This window comes from Epinephelus lanceolatus, chromosome 20 (genome assembly GCF_041903045.1).
Source record: "Epinephelus lanceolatus isolate andai-2023 chromosome 20, ASM4190304v1, whole genome shotgun sequence".
NCBI classification, from domain to species: domain Eukaryota; kingdom Metazoa; phylum Chordata; class Actinopteri; order Perciformes; family Serranidae; genus Epinephelus; species Epinephelus lanceolatus.
In genome coordinates, this window is record NC_135753.1 from 20,853,134 (window position 1) to 20,871,009 (window position 17,876).

The 17,876-nt window shown below is 40.7% G+C and overlaps 3 protein-coding genes across 3 annotated transcripts; all 3 read right to left on the reverse strand.

Annotated features, from left to right (window-relative positions):
* Positions 1 to 449: 449 nt before the first annotated feature.
* On the reverse strand, positions 450 to 12,074 carry LOC117264901 (leukocyte cysteine proteinase inhibitor 1-like). The gene is made up of 4 exons (XM_033639212.2): positions 11,797 to 12,074; positions 1,199 to 1,269; positions 992 to 1,096; positions 450 to 765 (listed from the first exon to the last, which is right to left on the reverse strand). Exons 2-4 carry the CDS (start codon positions 1,256 to 1,258, stop codon positions 619 to 621), a joined length of 312 nt encoding a protein of 103 aa, XP_033495103.2. The 5' UTR covers positions 1,259 to 1,269; positions 11,797 to 12,074; the 3' UTR covers positions 450 to 618.
* On the reverse strand, positions 3,837 to 4,737 carry LOC144458247 (cystatin-B-like). Its single transcript, XM_078162672.1, has 3 exons — positions 4,580 to 4,737; positions 4,376 to 4,477; positions 3,837 to 4,135 (listed from the first exon to the last, which is right to left on the reverse strand). The coding sequence occupies exons 1-3, from the start codon at positions 4,640 to 4,642 to the stop codon at positions 4,004 to 4,006; spliced, it is 297 nt and encodes a 98-aa protein (XP_078018798.1). The 5' UTR covers positions 4,643 to 4,737; the 3' UTR covers positions 3,837 to 4,003.
* A 4,801-nt stretch (positions 12,075 to 16,875) lies between the features above and the next one.
* On the reverse strand, positions 16,876 to 17,844 carry LOC117264902 (cystatin-A5-like). The gene is made up of 3 exons (XM_033639216.2): positions 17,666 to 17,844; positions 17,459 to 17,563; positions 16,876 to 17,215 (listed from the first exon to the last, which is right to left on the reverse strand). The coding sequence occupies exons 1-3, from the start codon at positions 17,735 to 17,737 to the stop codon at positions 17,081 to 17,083; spliced, it is 312 nt and encodes a 103-aa protein (XP_033495107.2). The 5' UTR covers positions 17,738 to 17,844; the 3' UTR covers positions 16,876 to 17,080.
* Between the last annotated feature and the right edge of the window lie 32 nt (positions 17,845 to 17,876).

Below are 17,876 nucleotides of genomic sequence, written 5' to 3' on the forward strand. Positions count from 1 at the left end.
TACTTTGCTTTATGAATACCTAAAAATACCTAAAAAAAAAAATATTTCCATCAGCCTCAGCTGTACTTATGTGCTATGCTACTTAGCAAATGCTAGCATGCTAACATGCTGCTGCTAAGTCCTGGCTGCAGGCTGCAGACCATCCAGACCACTCTGACCTCTTCTCCAACACACTCATATTCCATCCCTAACCCAGTCATCCCTGTGCTTTGTTATGTTGCCTGTGATTGAAATCATCTGTGAGTCTTTAGAGGAACTTGTGTTTTCTACATGCCGTAAAGAGGTACACTTCTTAACCAAAAAAACTCACACATCCTATCGTTAGAAAGCTACACTCCTTACAGTTTGATTGATGTGGACTATTTCAAGATACATCCACTACTGCTGGTTAGAAATCCGACTCCAGGAAAGAAAACCAAATGCTGCACATAAGAACCGTAAGAAATGTATCGAGGTTTTTTTATGCTTTAATCTTTATATCTTTAGAAGGCAGTGCATTTAACTTGCTTCTTCCCAACATCAAATATCTGTGTAAAATTATTTCAGAATAAAGAAGCAGAGCATTTTAACATGAGACTGCAGCCTGTAAGTGTTTAACTGTTGAAACAGGTTGTGTGATCAGTTGGTGAAAGGTACGAGGGGGTCATCTTTGGTTTTGTGCTGCTCTACACCACGCAGTATTTCCTTTGGGTCCGGCACACCATGTACAAGCAGAGGTATTTGGAAGACACTCAGATGAATATAGTCTGCTCCTCCAACATGAACCTGCATGAGAGAGGATAACTGCAAGTCAAAAGAAATATATTCATCTGGATCATGTGTTGCTGAACAGTGAAGATCTTCTACCATCACAGATCTGGTGTTTACTGTCCTGCCATGACTTTGACATGACATTAGGTTTAACACACACAATTAATTCAGTTTGTATATAATACAAAGACACATCTGAGGCTTTCAAATGGGTTTTTTTAAATGTCACAAAATTATTTACCTTGATGACGAAGAGTTGTCCTCCCGCCACATTCTTAACCCTGTATTTAACTGCTTTGAATTCCCCGTAGTTCTTGCCTGTCTGTTTCTCCACTTGGCCCTTCACCTGTGTGTGAATGGAACAAAATATGGTGTTAATCCAGACTGAAATGCAGACCAGAGAGTTGTGTGTGGAGGTTGTGAACAATAAAGGTAGATTAAAGCTCACCAGATTACATATCATTTTAGTTGCCTCGGTGGCGTCCTCTGTCTCACTCCATCCGTCCATTGCAACAGGGTCTGTTGAAGTTAACAGAGAAGTCAACTGTTTGCTTTTATGCGTCTCAAGAGTTTGAACTGTTTATACAGTACAGTATTTATACACAGTAACCACCCCTGGGTACACCTGACAGGTGGCTCCACTACATGTTGGGTGGAGCTGCATGTGTAGCTGCAACCCTCACATGATAATGATCAGCTTTTTTCTTCTCTGATGAATTCCTCTCTAAATTCTAGTTGAATATTTAAAAAAGAAATCAATGTTTCAAAGAGTTCAGACTTTCATGGTGTCGTCCAGATGCAAAATTCAGAGGTTAATATTGTTTTGATGCCAAATGATGCAGCATTAAGGCAGGACTCCATCCTGCTCAAGTGTGGTGACCTGCTGAACTAACACATCCACGGTGGGGCTGATACTGAGTAGTATTCATCTCACACATTAACATTTCATTCAAATTAACATGTCCAAGTCTTCTTTAAACAAGTGTATATCATATCTGTCTCAACAAAGTCAAGGGCGGCACAGTGCTGCAGCGGTTTTTGCTTCACAGAAAGAGTCCCTAATTCAAACTCGGGGTGCCCGTCTGTGCAGAGCCTGCATGTTCTAACATAAAGCAGACTGAAACAGCTTCAACCAGGGTGGTGTTATCTTAAGATCATAAAATAATCAAGAGCTTGAAGTAATGTCTACAACAGCCGTCTAGCGGGCACAGAATCTAACAACAATGATTACATTTGTTTGACTTCTTTCTTCTGTTGAAAAATATCTTTGCCCAACCCCTTTTTTTGACACTGCCTGCCAGCTGAAATCAAACACCTGCAGCTAATTATTTATTTATTTGGATCTGGGGAATTTGGAGGTCAGGTTGACAAATTGAGCTCTTTGGCACGGCCATTCTTGAGCAGTGTTTGTGGTGTGGCGTGGTGCACTGTCCTGTTGGGGGCCACTGCTACTGGGGGGTGCTGTTGCCATGAGGGGGGGAGCCTCTGCACTGAAGTTTAGGTGGGTGTAGCGTGTCAGGTGGCATCCACATGAATGTCAGAACCTACGGTTTCCCAGCAAAACGTTGCACTGTACCAAGATGATCAATGTTGTTCACTTCACCTGTCATCGGTATAAATCATCTTCATCTGTGGCCCACTTATGGGCAACTTAAACAGCTGCTGTGTTTAAGTGGTTTACTCATACGACCTATCGTTAGAAAGCTACACTCCTTGCGGTTTGATTGATGCAGACTATTTCAAGATACATCCACCACTGCTGGACACATGGGGACTGTAGACTACACTGGTTACTGCATGGTGTTCAAACAATCCGAGCTCAATCCAGTGATATATTTAGTCCACACACATTTTTACATCCACAGATATCCACAAACTGTTGTTGCATTATTTCAACAGTTCAAATTTCTCCATGTACTGTCCATTATAAATGTAGTTTACATCTAAGTATGCTGACAGCATGATACCCAAATTGTGGCTGGACATGGGCCTGCCTTACTTCCTGGGTTTCAGAGCCAATCAGTAGCCAGAGGTTGGTCCAGAGACTGATGGGTCTTGTAGTCAATGACACTGCCAACCCTGAGGGAGCTTTTTTTTGTCTTGTTTACTGTCATTATAGACTATTACAAATGTAGGCTACATGAATGATCAGATGAAAACAGTCTTTTGGTTTTTAGGTTTTCTAAAAGTGTTGTTGTATACAGTAAGCTCCTAAATAGACATTTCTGTCTGTGTTGATTTGTTTTGCCCTTTCTCTCAAAAGCACCTGGACAAAACCTTAGAAAAACATTGCTATCTATATTTAATTTGGACTAGGTGAGGCTTGACGCTATGGTGCCATTGTGTTTCCCAGCTAATAAATCCCAGTTTTATCTGCAGCATCATTTTACAAACAAATATTAAGGCAAAGATAAAAAAAAAATTAACAGCAGTGTGTTGAAACTTATACAGTGTGAGATCAGTGAGATCAGCACTTACAATGATTCTGACTTATGGTGGAGACACCTCAGTGTTACCTTTCTAATGAGACCATGCATGAACATGCATGAAACAAGAACAGCTTTTTGTTAACCTTGGGTATGCCTTGGATGGGCGTTTTACAGGAATGGTTAAAGTCAGGTAAAATATCTGAAATATCTCAACAACAGGTTGGATCGACAGGGTGACCAGGCAATGAATCCTCATGACAATGTGGGCATGTTAGCATTCAGCTCAAAGCACCACTGTTCCTCAGTGCAGCCTCACAGAGCTGATAGCAGCCTGTTAATATCATTCGTCTTTGTGTTACCTTTGTTCAGGAAAGTTTGCAGACAGGACTCAGTGTGAGTGTGTTTCCTCATTTGGTCAGATTCTGTACGCTCCACACTCATTTAGTAATCTCAGAAGTATGTATACAATTAATTTTCCTCCTCCAGGACACCTGACCTGACAATTAACTGACAGCAAAAAATGTTTCCCGGTTTGTGTGTTTACTTTTTTAAATGTACTTGTAACCATTTCTTTCAGCCGAGATGACATCTATTTAAAAAATCAGACTTCACACAAGAAAAGCAAATGCTGCACATAAGAACCACAAAAATAATTAGAATTTTTTTAATGCTTTAATCTTTATGTTTTCTTTAGAAGGCAGTGCATTCAACTTGGTGCTTTCCAACACCAAATCAAAGTCAAATCATTTCAGAATAAAGAAGCAGAGCATTTTAACATGAGACTGCAGCCTGTAAGTGTTTAACTGTTGAAACAGGCTGTGTGATCAGTTGGTGAAAGGTACGAGCGGGGCGTCTTTGGTTCTGTGCTGCTCGACACCGCGCAGCACCACCTCTCCTCCATCACATGGAAGTTTGCGATAGACGCTCAGATGATCATAGTCCTCTCCAACATCAACCTGCAGGAAAATGAAAGTAAATTATACATCTTAGCAAATATATTAATCTGGAGCTTGTGTTGCTGAACAGTGAAGATCTTCTACCATCAGGGATGTTTAACTGGTGTTTACTGTCCTGCCATGAATCTAACATGACATTAGGTTCAACTGTATGTCACAATTAATTCAACTTGTATATCACACAAAGACACACCTGAGGCTTTCAAACCTTTTTGTCAAATATAGCAATATTTTTTTTACCTTAATGAGGAAGTTCTCTCCAGCCACAAGCTGACTCCTGTATTTGACTGCTCTGTAGACCGTATACTTCCGGTCTGCAATAGCCTCCACTGGCCCCTTCACCTGTGAGTGAATAGAATAAAACATGATGTAAATCCAGACTGAAATACAGACCAGAGAGTTGTATGTGGAGGCTGTGAAGAATAAAGTTAGATTGAAGCTCACCTGATCACAAATCTTCTGAATTTCATCAGTGGCATTCTTTGTCTCACTCCAGGCTCCAGGCATTGTCACAAGGTCTGCTGAGGTTAACGGAGAAGATAACTGTCTGCTTCTACGTGTCTCAAGTGGTAAATTTCAAGCTGGATTTCACATATATTTATACTGTGTAACCACCCCTGGACTCAGACTGGAAGGTGGCACATTTTTATGTGGTTCTGGGTGGAGCTTCAGCCCACACATGATTGTGGTGAGGAAATGTGATGTATTGCTTTGTGCCATTAAGATAAATGCACTAAATGTGCCAATAGCAATAAGATAAATGCAGGACCGTAAGGACAAAGTGGCCATTGTAAGAGCAATAGATGATTTCAGCAGGTTTGTTGACAGTTGAAACATTTGAAAATTTTGAGTTGCAAGAAATGACTAATTAAGTTTCATTAAAGAAGCAACAGACAGCATTTTTGCCTATATATGTCATTATTGAAATAATGTGGGTTGCACAGGGTAGTATACACAGTAAAATCAGACTATCAGCGTTTACATAGGTTACTTAATGGCTTTGCAATCTTTGCAATAAGCTTCTGCTACCGGGGACGAATTTTCGTGGAAAAAATCTGCTTTACGGCAGGAAATGCGTCATGTATTGCCAAACTGGTCAGTCAGCCAATCAGGCACTGGAGCTGGTCCTTATGAGGAACTGGCCGGGGCATGAGATAGTTGAGTCAGGAGCACAATGGCAGACAGACAAAATTTGGAGATAAGTGAAAAACGGCCTCCCAAAAGAAAACGAGCTAATCTGTCTGAGGAGGCGAGGATGCACAAAAAGGAGAGTGATAAAAGAAGAGGAAAAACAAGAGTAAACCTCAGTCAGGCGTTCAAGAGATGGAGGGAGCTCCGTGACCAAAGAGGTTCAACATCGGTGTCCAGTTAGCTTTCTTTCTAATGGCTCAGTAAGTAACACGGCTAAATGTTAGCTAGCCGAGAGAGGACTGTACTGTACTGGCTGCTAGTTCATTCCTAGCAGGCCAGCATCGCAAATCGCCGCAACCAGGGACTGGGTAGCGAGTGTTGGTCGGCTGACATCCTCGTTGCCATTCTACGGTAGCCCTCAGACAGTGATATACCCCTGCTCTGTACACTCTGCCAGCAGTTTAATAATAATGTTTTAGTAGTAGGCCATGTTCTAAGCGGGATAATGTAAAGTGAGCCAGTGACTGTTGAAAAATAACTCTGCTGCGCGTCGGGGTTCCATTCCCCTGTCGGGAGTTCTTTTTCTACAGTCACCAGCTCACTATACATTATCCCTTACGTGTCTACTGTTGTTTGTACTGATGCTGTAACGTTACATATTGGTATCATTTACTGTGAGCTGTTTGTACTGGTATTGTGCATTCTGGTATAATTATTTGCATTACTATTTGCTTTTGTCTTCAGATAAATCTGATAATTGTTGCTCGGTCTCTTTACTCATTTATTTAGTATAGTGTCCACTCACCTTCTCATTCTACATATACACAGAGGTATACTGGTGGCTTTACAGCCTACATTTTATTGATTATCTCTGATCCCCACAGTCAATTTGGTCTTTGCGACAGTGCCAGCAACACTGCTGACGCTAGGTGGCGCCAAGCTAACAAACCCCGAATCCTATCTGTTGCCTCTTTAAATATTACTATTTTAGTTTTTTATTGCAAATACAGTATGTCATCTCTTAAATCTATTTTATTATATTTTCTGGGCTCAGTCATGAAGACTTGGGCTTGAACATCTACAATATAGGTGTGATGATCAAACAACATGAAATGGAATGACTTGTTTAACCTGAAGGTCACTTTAATAATAAAGTTGATTTAAAAAATGAACTTCAAAGGGGTTGAAAAATAAATTTACCTGAAAGCCAACTATCAACCACAGCCTGATCTTATCTCCAGAGCATTAAGGGCCTTTCTCAAGGACCCGTCAATTTTTTTTAAATGCTGCTGCAAGATGCAACTTAACTGTTCAGCATGAGTCAGTCAAAACCAGTGAGATTAGATTTATTTGACTTCCTTCTTCTGTGGAAATATAATGTAATATAAATATAATATAATAAATATAAAGCAGAATGTAATATAAATATAGTATGATATAGAGCAGACAGAAACAGCTTCAGACAGGATGGTGTTATCTTAAGATCATAAAATAATCAAGGTCATGAAGCAATGTCAACAGCAGCTGTTTAGCTGGTACAAAATCTTACAGCAATGATTTGATTTGTTTGACTTCCTTGTTCTGTGGTAAAATGTCTTTTTTCCAACCCTATTCTGACACCGCCTGCCAGCTGAAACACCTGCAGCTATTTCACAAATCAGATTCAATAAAAAGAAAAGCAACACTTGTTTACATTTGATAACTCTGAATTCACTTTTTCAAAACTGGTCAGACATCTCTCCTTACTGATCAACTAATCTAACATCCAGGGCTGGACTTGGACAAAAAAATCGGCCCTGACATATTGGTCGAGAGAAGCCCACCACAACCAATCACTGTGCGGAGGACAGAGCACAACCAGGTTGCAGCCGGCCTGTGGAGAGCTGCGGCTGGTGGTATTGTCGCCCAGGTCCCTTACAGGGAAGATGACAGCTAAGGTAACAAACTGGGGACTAATTCAGCTCATATCATGACTAACTTTACACTGGTTCCCAGTAAAATCCAGAATTGAATTTGAAATCCGTCTCCTAGTACCATATTACCCCACCAGATCACTACGTTCAGAGAATGCAGGGTTACTTGTGGTTCCTGAAGTCTCCAAAAGTAGATCAGGAGCCAGAGCCTCTACAGCTATCAGGCTCCTCTTCTGTGGAACCATCTTCCTGTTTTTGTCCAGAAGGCAGACACCGTCTCCACATTTAAGACTAGACTTAAGACTTTCCTCTTTGATAAAGCTTATAGTCAGAGCTGGCTCAGGCTTGCCCTGGACCAACCCCTAGTCAGGCTGACTTAGGCCTAGTCTGCCGGGGGACCTCCTATAATACACTGAGCCCCTTCTCTCCTTCTCACTCTCAGATTCTTTACAGTTGGTTTCTTCTTCATTTGCTAACATTCATGTCCTGTTACTGCATGTCGCTGTCTCAGCTTCTTCTTCTGAGCCTTTGTGCTCCACTGTCTTGCAGGTTCCCTCGAATTGTGGCTATGCCTGGGTTGTGGGTCGTACTTACGCTGCTGCTGTGGTCCTGCCTGATGCCTACTACTACTGCTGTTATTATTAGTCATACTTCTGCTATTATTATAAACATATGATTATTATAGTCACATACATATACTATCATATATTAATATATACTTATGACATATATACTATAAAAATACTATTATTATTATTATTATATTATTACTAAGATTAATGCTACTGTGGCTATTGTCATTGCTGTTTGCCCTGCATCTCTCTCTGTCTCTAGCCCTTTTTAGATAGGAATTGTGCAAATTTGCAGGAAAGCCCAATTAGTCTTTTTTCAGCATTGGCAGTATAAAAACAAAATCGGGGAGTGTAGCAAACGCTGCCTACCTACTTTTGTTTATACAGAATGCGCCTTTCTCGGGGCAACAGGGGGCGAGAGCAAGTAACAAAACATGTACAGTAGCTCAGCGTGCGATGTAAACAGTGACGTGGGAGGGAAGCCATGGCTAGTCAGGCGGCAATTCTCTCGTTAGTTGGCCCGTTCTTCACCGTCCCTGTCATCTGACAGTTAATGGCCTCTTCGTTTGGGAGGACAAGGAGGGCACGCAATTCCTTGTCTCCCCAGTTGGTCATCTTTACAGTGTCTGTCAGGTTTGCGTTTCCCTCTTGCTACTAGCTGCTCGCTAATTCCTGCTATCAGCTGTTTCCTGTTTATCCACCACCAGTGGCTCGGTCTGTTTAAACTAAAAGGTTTCCACCAATATGACTACCCTACAAGGCGGAAAATTGGGCACCTCGGATCAACTCGCCAATCTGGCTCTGTGTGTCTAAACACTCGCAGCTTGTCAGCCCAACATTCGTGGAAAATCTGGCCGCGTAAAAGGGGCTTCTGTCTCTCTTGGTCTCTACATCTCCTAAATTATCATATGGATCACTGTACATTTATTATTTTGATCTACATGATATCAATTGTTCCTCCTGAGGTTTTTACCATTTTTCTCCTGTTAAAGGAGTTTTTTGGAGAGTTTTTCCTTATCTGTTGTCAGGGTCCAAGGACAGAGGGATGTCGTATGCTGTAAAGCCCTCTGAGGCAAATTGTGATTTGTGAAATTGGTCTTAATACCACTTAATAAATAAAATTGAATTGAATTAATTTCAGTGGATTATAACATATTGTGTATATGGAATTAATATGCAGATGCTCTAATTCAAAATGAGACAGGACTTTTGGATATATGTAACTTTTGGTGCCATGACAAAGGCCAAAATGTGACCTGCAAGAAACAGGACGGCTTGTTGTTTCTGGAAAACTTGCAGCAACCACCGGCCAGTTAAGACAAGTGATCGGAGAGGCCATTTACACGTTGCCGGCTATTTTCATAAACGGACATTTCACCGTCTCCGTTTTCAAAAAGATCTTCGTTTACACTTACCCATGTATATATACACAAGAGCATGCCAAACCTGTAGGTGGCAGTGTAACGAGAAGCTCAAGCCTTCCATGTATCCATTGTCACCATAGCAACATAGGTCGCACTTTTGACACAGGCGCAAGTTCCGGCGCATACTGTGACATCGACTGCCTATAACTCCGTTTATCTCCGTTTATCTCAGTTTACATGCAAACGCGCAACCGGAGTTTTCCAAAATCTCCACTCTGGCCGGAGTTTTTAGAAAGACTCGTTTTCAGAGGAGAAATCTCCGTTTGCGTGTAAACGAAGGGCACAAACAAAGGAAGATGTCTCTGTTTATCAAAATCACCTTGTACGTGTAAACGGCCTCGGAGTCTGCAGTCTGCAACAGTCTCTAGTTATTTCATTCTTGCTGTCATTTCCTCTTTTTTCAATTTATTTTAACTGGGTGTCACAGTTCCCCAGAGTGGATTGGAGAGTAATTCAGATCACCTGTTGCGCAGGGTGTGGGCACTGACTCCTAATTAAGAATTGAGTACAGCTTGGTGCATTTCCCCTCTGGACCACTCAGGGCGTGACTACACCCTCTCTGAGGACTTAAGAGGGGTGAGAAAAGGCACACTCAGGACATTCTGGTCCTTCCTCAACTTCAGGCAAACCTCGTGTTAGCAAACATTGCCAGCCAGCTCTTGTGAAACTTGCTTCTACATATGTTTTTAAACCTCGATAGCTGCGGCCAGAGGCGAAACGTATTCAGGTTGTCAGTCTCATCCTTGTGACAGAAGGGGAGACATTTGGTCGGATACTTAAGTGGTGACACTCATCTTGGATACCCACCTTGAAATTGTACTGACTTTATCGATCGTCTGTGCTGCCGGGGGGAAGATGTGTGTGAAGCGTCCATGTTTTCACAGACATAAATGTCAACTGAAAAAGAACCTTGGCTGGGTTTCTACATTTATGAATCACTGCAACCACTAGAGGTCCCTGAGCACAGAGTCACAAATATGCACTCAAAATATGAGGATGGTTGGTCCTGTGGTCTGGTATCTGGTAGACAGATAGATATAGAAACTCACACATGGGCAAACACGACCAAATGCATGATCTCTGCAGACTCACGTCTGGCCAAGATGACATGTCAGAGTGGATTTCCCACAGATGTAAAATAAAGCAGACTAAAGCATGTTCAGAGGGGACGGTGTAAACATAAAATCATAAATCAGTCAAGAACCTGGAGCTCTGTCAACAGCAGCCGTTTAGCTGTCACAAAATCTAACAGTAGCCTCATTAGAGTAGTTTGTTTGTCGTTATCACTTCTGTTGAAAAATGTCTTTATCCAACCATGTCTTCACACTTCACACACTTCCCTAACCTACAGCTATTTCACCCATCAGACTACACAGAAACAAAAGCAACATGTTTGATAACTCACATTTTTCTATACTGAGTTCACTTTGAAAACCCTTTCAGACATTTCTCTGTACCAACCTTCAGCTCAGCACAACAGTTAATCTGACATCCAAAATGTACTGAAGCAACCAGAACACTTGGTACGACTGGGAACAGAACACTGACAACATTTGTCTCCCAACAGTAACACTGTCACTCATTATACAGCAACCACAAAAACACTAACAACAGGTAGCATTACAGTATGTATCACAAAGACAAAAGTCTTTGAAATATCTTTTATGTATTTACCGTGAACCACAGTTATAAATATTACATAGAAATACCAAAAATCTCAGATTAGGATTATTACTCTCCAAATAAAACACTTGTTTGATAAACTTGAAAACATTTTTCCCCATTATGACCATTTGCTACATGGCCTCCATAAAAAGACAAAAATAATGTTGCATGGAATTAAAATATCCACCTCAAGTATGAGCCTGGACCAAAACTGTGATAATTTCTCAGCAGTCCTTACTGTAATAACAGACAGCGCTCAAACTCCCTCTAGTGTTCAGAGGTCAGCCTATAAATCCATACAGATAAACTAGGAAATGAAATACCCCTCCAGATTTTTTTTGTGTCCCAAAGTGGTCAGATTAGGAAACACTGTTCGTTATAAACTGAACCTTTGACTTTGTGTCCATAAATGGATCACCTCTGAGCAACGTTTTCAGGCTGTATGGTCATGCTATAATATAAATACGTAACATAGTTATGATTTTGAGAGTTTTGACAGCCACACAAGCTTTTACTAGGAATCAATCAGATTTTACTGATTCCACTTTCTCTTGTTTTGAAACTGGTTGGATGAATTCAACACTTTCCACAAGCAGGCAACTTTAATCCACTGCAGCGATCTGAATCATGATTTCTTAAAAGTTCACATGTGGTGTTGTTTATTTTCTCTGTGAGCCAGTGAATGAGTGACCCTCCTGATCACTAATGTTCACTCTGTCTGTTCTGGAAGAGTTCAAGGAGCCAGGCTAGATCAGCAGCACTGAAAACAGGCAGCATGTGGTTTAATAGTGACTGTCACAGGTCTCCAGACGAACATACCAAGCATGTAATATCCACCCTGTTGAAGTTGTACCACAGCTGTAAAACAGTCGTCCATGTGCTTCTTTAGTAATGAGAAACAACAACTACTGAGTGGATTGCTGTGCAATCTAGCACACACATTCAGGGATACTCACAGAGCTGATGGCAGGCTGCACACTCCTAATGTTGTTCATCTTTTTTGCTTTTACTTTGTTCAGAAAAGTTTGCAGAGAGGACTCTGTGTCAATGTATTTCCTCGTTGGGTCAGATTCTGTACGCTCCCCTCATTTAATAATCTCACAGGTATATATGCAATTCATTTTCCTCCTCAAGGACACCTGTCAAGTAACTGACAGCGAGGAAATGTTTCCTGGTTTGTGTGATCAGAACTTTCCCAAACTTAACCCTCTGCGGTCCAGAACCGCGCCGGCGCGTCAAAATCACGTGACCGATTTGAGACGACGTAGCAGCAACACGCAGCCTCGCTGAGTCTCCGTTTCATTTTGTGTGGAAAGTGCAAACTTCAAACTTTGTACCACCTTTTAAATCGTCTTGATAGGCCATATAAAACCGGACTTATGATAAATAATAAACGCCATGATTTTCCTGAATATTTTTGTCACGTTTGATCCGCGTTTGATGCAGGAAGAAACGGTAAAAGCGGGCCGTTCGGCCCGACGAAAGTGCTGAAGGCAACAGCAAAAAAACAAAAAAAAAACCGACACCCCCTTTCCTATTGGTTGAAAAATGCACGACGTCAACCAATCACAAAATTGTATGGCAACACACATCATTTGTTCCTGAGGAAGAGGGGGAAGTTGTGGGAGTGACGGCAGCGAGAGAGACCGCGATCGCGATCACAGATAGAGTTGGGATTTGTGACGTTTAGCGTGTTTGGAGTGTATACTTAGTGTGTGGTGTAGTGTGTTTTGGAAGAGGAGAGAGGAAAATGAGCCTCCAACGACCGCATTGAGCGGTACTCGGAGGTCCGCACAGAGGAGCGGACGGTGTGGCAGGGCACGCCCACCAGGTCCGGATCTCCGTTTGCTCAGGCAGCAGAGCCACACAGTGTGTGTATCTCTCCTCCTGTTGTCCTACTGTTGTGTCCTCCTCCTGTAGTGTGTTGTGGTGGACAGGAACTGTTTTTCAGAGTGGCACAAATAATTTGTGTAAAATCATGTAGGAGAAAAGCAAGCACTCTCAAAATAAATCCCCTAGAAAGGTGCATGGCCAAAAACAGCGACAAACACAGACATTTTGACACAAAGTCTTCTTCTATGAAAAAGACTTTCTGTCAAAATGTCTGTGTTTCTGGTACTGCCACCCAAGTTGGTTTATTAAATTTACCAAAAGGACATTTGTGAGTGCTGGCATTTTTCCCTTTGACAAATAATTTGTGTGACATCTGATTGTTTTGTAAATAGTTGTTCAAAAAACGCCTGAGGCATTGCTTGCATTTTAATGTAAATAGTTATATATAACGTTGTTGTTTGCTAAATTAGGACATATGTTTTTGAAGTTTACAATTTATATTTTTATTCTAAGTTACACAAATGGTTCGTTAGACATGTTTGTGGTTTTCACAGTAAAAAATCTAACTTTTTCCTACTCGGATTTTATGTTTTTTATGTGATTTTAGGTCCAGTGTGTTAATACAGTATGAAAAAATGAAAAAATAACTGTAAAGTCACACAGGTGAGGTTGTGCTGAAAAGAATGATACCAAACAAGGCAAGGTAAACAGTTTTTTTAAGGTGAAATTTAAAGGTAAAATGAAAACTAGTCAAAAACGGCCAATTACCCCCTAGACCCCTGCACTTAAATCACGATGTTTTCCTAAACTTAACCAAAGTGATTTTGTTGCCTAAACCTAAGACTGGAGTGTTTCATTACCTGAAATGAACATATAACTGTATAAATGTTGTGAAACCCTCTATGTCCATGTTAAGATTTGTGTGAACTAAAGGGATTTTTTTTTTTTTTACTTATTTATAACCATTTCTTCCAACCAAGCCAACGTCTATATAAGAAATCAGACTTCACAAAGAAAATCAAATGCTGCATATAAGAACCACAAGAAATACACAGAGGTTTTTTATGTTTAATCGTTATTATTTCTTTAGAAGGCAGTGCATTTACCTGCTGCGTCCCAACACCAAATATCTTTATCTCTGTGTGTTAATACATTTAAAATCAGCGTCAAATCATTTCAGAATAAAGAAGCAGAGCAGTTTAACATGAGACTGCAGCCTGTGTGATCAGTTGGTGAAAGGTACGAGGGGGGCGTCTTTGGTTCTGTGCTGCTCTACACCCCGCAGTGATGGAGGAGTTGGGAACTGCGTCCCAGCTCCTTGGACGACCATCAGATGAACGTAGTCTGCTCCAACATCAACCTGCACAAAAAGAGAGAAACATTGGACATCTGAAACACACAAATTCATCTGGAGCTTGTGTTGCTGAACAGTGAAGATCTTCTACCATCAGGGATGTTTAACTGGTGTTTACTGTCCTGTCATGACTTTAACGTGACATTAGGTTCAACTGGATGTCACAATTAATTCAACATGAATATTATACAAAGACACACCTGAGGCTTTCAAATGTATCCTTTGAAATACCAGAATATCATTTACCTGTAATTTAACTGTAAACCCCATAGTTCTCGCCTGTCCTTTTCTCCACTTGGTCCTTCACCTGTGTGTGAATGGAATAAAACATGATGTAAATCCAGACTGAAATACAGACCAAAGAGTTGTGTGTGGAGGCTGTGAAGAATGAAGGTAGATTGAAGCTCACCTTATCACACGGCTTCTGAGTTTCCTCAGTGGCGTCCATTGTCTTAGTCCATTCTCCCATATCCGTAGCCATTGTCACAAGGTCTGTTGAAGTTATCAGAGGAGTTGACTGTCTGCTTCTACGTGTCTCAAGTGTTTATTTTCAGCTGGTTTTCACATATATTTATACTGTGTAACCATCCCTGGATTCAGACTGGAAGATGGCTCCGATACCTGATGTTGTGGGTGGGGCTACAGTACAGGTGTAGCCACAGCCCTCACATGATTGTGGTGAAGAAATGTGATGTATTGCTCTGTGCCAGTATCACTCATTTCTTATTTCTTATACAGTAATAGTAGAATAAATGTAGGAACATAAGGACAAAGTGGCCATTGTAAGAGCAATAGATGATTTCAGCAGGTTTGTCAACAGCTGAAACTTTTGAAACTTTTTGAATTGCAAGAAATTATTAGTGAAGTTTCATTAAGTTGCATCTTGCAGCAGCATTTATCAGCCATATTTGCCCATCAAGTCTTTGAGTCTTACATACAGATAAGAATCTGTCACATCAGGTTTTAATTCCCGTTTTTTTCAGTCTTACAAACCAACATGTTGCTTTAAGATTTAATTTTGTGTCAACAGACCAGCTGTGAGAATGTCGTATGTTTACTGTCATTTACTGTCACAGTGTAGCTTCTAAATTCAACACTCAACTTTCACTGAAAGACTGCCACAACATAAGGACAAGATGGTTTCAGGTGCAGGCCTTTCTGATGCTGAATCTCTATCATTCATTAATTACATTTGAAGCAGCTGGCACTCTGACAATGCTTTTGCAAACAACCAGCCACACCCCAGATCGTGGGAAACATTAAAAGATTTGTTCTGAGATTTAAAAGGGTTTTTTTTGGCTGTTTTCCAATGTTGTTTCAGTAAGAAAAGTACAAGTGTGAAGCAGAGGGCGAGAGAGTCGTGCTTTTACAAGAGCTAAATATTATAGTATGCTTTCCAATTGTCTGTTTAAGCACCTCAAACTAAAATTAGTGGGCTTCAATTGTCTTCGATACCGTACCAGCAGACTGATTCTGAGTGCCCTGCCCCTCTTTATTTCCACCACCGAGAGGCCCTTGAGAAAGGCCACTAATGCTCTGAAGATCAGCTCACACTGTGGTTGATAGCTGACACAAAAGAACGCATGTTATTATGTAATGAGGTGTAAATACAGCAGAGCAAAATCACGTTACTATATGAACATTTTAAAGTGATCATATAAACTAGATGGTACAATGTGGTGTTTTAATCAGTGCAGTATTTTCAGCTCATTGTAAGTTACTAAACTGCAGCACAGATGTTGTAATATTATATATTATTATGGCTTAAAATGATAAACTAGTGTTCAGATTGTTTATGAATCAGTAGGCGTATATTTGACATTTCTATATTGTGTTTATGAACAATATTATTGATTATATTATTCAGTGACTGGGGAAGAGGCCTCTGGCTGCAACATTCAAACAATTGAACAAGTTTTAAATGTCCTGTGCATGATTTTATACACATTTTCCCAAATTCAGCCTGACATATTTAGAAATTCTGGGATCTCCACTGGAAGTTTAAATAAAGTTCTGTTGGTTTGAATCATGTTTAACTGCACAGCATGAGTTTGTAAAGACTCCATGACCGTAGAAGAGGTTAATAACACTGAGTTGTATCCCTATTACACAAATCTGTGTAAGATATGATGTCAGAGTGGATCCTCTGATTTTCCACACCTATAATATAAAGCAGATGGTGGATGGTGTTATTGTACGATCATAAAATAATGAAGGTCGTGGAGCAATGTCGACAGTAGCTATTTAGCTGGCACTGAATCTAACAGTAATGATTTGATTTGTTTGACTTCCTTCTTCTGTGGAAACACCGTGTGCTTTTTTGAAATGAGAAACATTGTACAAAAAGGAACCCAGTGTTTTCTACATGGAGTGAAGCTGACTGAAATATCTGAAATATCTCAACAACAGTCGGGTGAACTGGCAAAAAACTCAACCCAGATGAATCCTCATGACAATGTGAGCATGTTAGCATTTAGCTCAAGGAACGACTGTGCCTCAGTGCAGCCTCACAGAGCTGATGGCAGCCTGCAGACTATAAACCTTCTCTGTCTTTGCTTTGTTCAGGAAAGGCTGCAGACAGGAATTAGTTTTGTTGTATTTCCTCGTTTTGATGCACCACACTCATTTAGTAATCTCAGAAGTATGTATGAAATTAATTTTCCTCCTCCAGGACACCTGTCAAGTAACTGACAGCAAGAAAATGTTTCCTGGTTTGTGTGATCAGATCTCACAATATAAGGATGTTAAAAATCTATATCTGTGTTAAGGTTTAGCCAAGACGACATCTATTGTAGAAATCAGACTTAACGATAGAATCACAAATGCTGCACATAAGAACCACAAGAAATATAAAGAGTTTTTTTTATGTTTAATCATTGTTATTTCTTTAGAAGGTAGTGCATTTACCTGCTGCGTCCCAACATCACATATCTTTATCTCTGTGTGTTAACACATTTAAAATCAAAGTCAAATCATGTCAGAATAAAGAAGCAGAGCATTTTAACATGAGACTGCAGCCTGTAAGTGTTTAACTGTTGAAACAGGCTGTGTGATCAGTCGGTGAAAGGTACGAGGGGGTCGTCTTTGGTTTTGTGCTGCTTGACACCGCTCAGTGATGGAGGAGTTGGGAACTGCGTCCCAGCTCCTTGGACGACCATCAGATGATCATAGTCTGCTCCAACATCAACCTGCACAAAAAGAGAGGAAAATTGTGCATCTAAACACATATATTCATCTGGATCTTGTGTTGCTGAACAGTGAAGATCTTCTACCATCAGGGGTGTGTAACTGGTGTTTACTGTCCTGTCATGACTTTAACATGACATTAGGTTCAACTGGATGTCACAATTAATTCAACATGAATATTATACAAAGACACATCTGAGGCTTTCAAAGTTTTTTTTTTCTTCAAATATCAGAATATCATTTACCTTGATGAGGTAGTGGGTTCCTCCCATCAGATGCAGATTCCTGTATTTAACTGCTTTGAATTCCCTATAGCACTTGCCTGTCTGTTTCTCCACTTGACCCGTGACCTGTGTGTGAATGGAATAAAGCATGATGTAAATCCAGACTGAAATACAGACCAGAGAATTGTGTGTGGAGGTTGTGAAGAATAAAGGTAGACTGAGGCTCACCTGATCACAGATCTTCTGAGTTTCCTCAGTGGCGTCCACTGTCTCACTCCATCCTCCCATATCCGTAGCCATTGTCACAAGGTCTGTTGAAGTTAACAGAGGAGTCGACTGCCTGCTTCTACGTGTCTCTCTGTTTCATTTCAGTTGGTTATCCAATGTATTTACTGTGTGACCACCCTTGGACTCAGACTGGAAGGTGGCTTTAATTTCT

Bases quoted from the DNA above. Each gene is read 5' to 3' on its own strand.
- LOC117264901 (XM_033639212.2), bottom strand. From the start codon at position 1,258: ATGGACGGATGGAGTGAGACAGAGGACGCCACCGAGGCAACTAAAATG. The intron at 1,097-1,198 runs GTGAGCTTTAAT...ATTCACACACAG, and splicing joins CTAAAATGATATGTAATCTG to GTGAAGGGCCAAGTGGAGAA. The intron at 766-991 runs GTAAATAATTTT...TCTCTCATGCAG, and splicing joins GACAACTCTTCGTCATCAAG to GTTCATGTTGGAGGAGCAGA.
- LOC144458247 (XM_078162672.1), bottom strand. From the start codon at position 4,642: ATGCCTGGAGCCTGGAGTGAGACAAAGAATGCCACTGATGAAATTCAG. The intron at 4,478-4,579 runs GTGAGCTTCAAT...ATTCACTCACAG, and splicing joins TTCAGAAGATTTGTGATCAG to GTGAAGGGGCCAGTGGAGGC. The intron at 4,136-4,375 runs GTAAAAAAAATA...ATTTTCCTGCAG, and splicing joins GAGAGAACTTCCTCATTAAG to GTTGATGTTGGAGAGGACTA.
- LOC117264902 (XM_033639216.2), bottom strand. From the start codon at position 17,737: ATGGCTACGGATATGGGAGGATGGAGTGAGACAGTGGACGCCACTGAG. The intron at 17,564-17,665 runs GTGAGCCTCAGT...ATTCACACACAG, and splicing joins CTCAGAAGATCTGTGATCAG to GTCACGGGTCAAGTGGAGAA. The intron at 17,216-17,458 runs GTAAATGATATT...CTTTTTGTGCAG, and splicing joins GAACCCACTACCTCATCAAG to GTTGATGTTGGAGCAGACTA.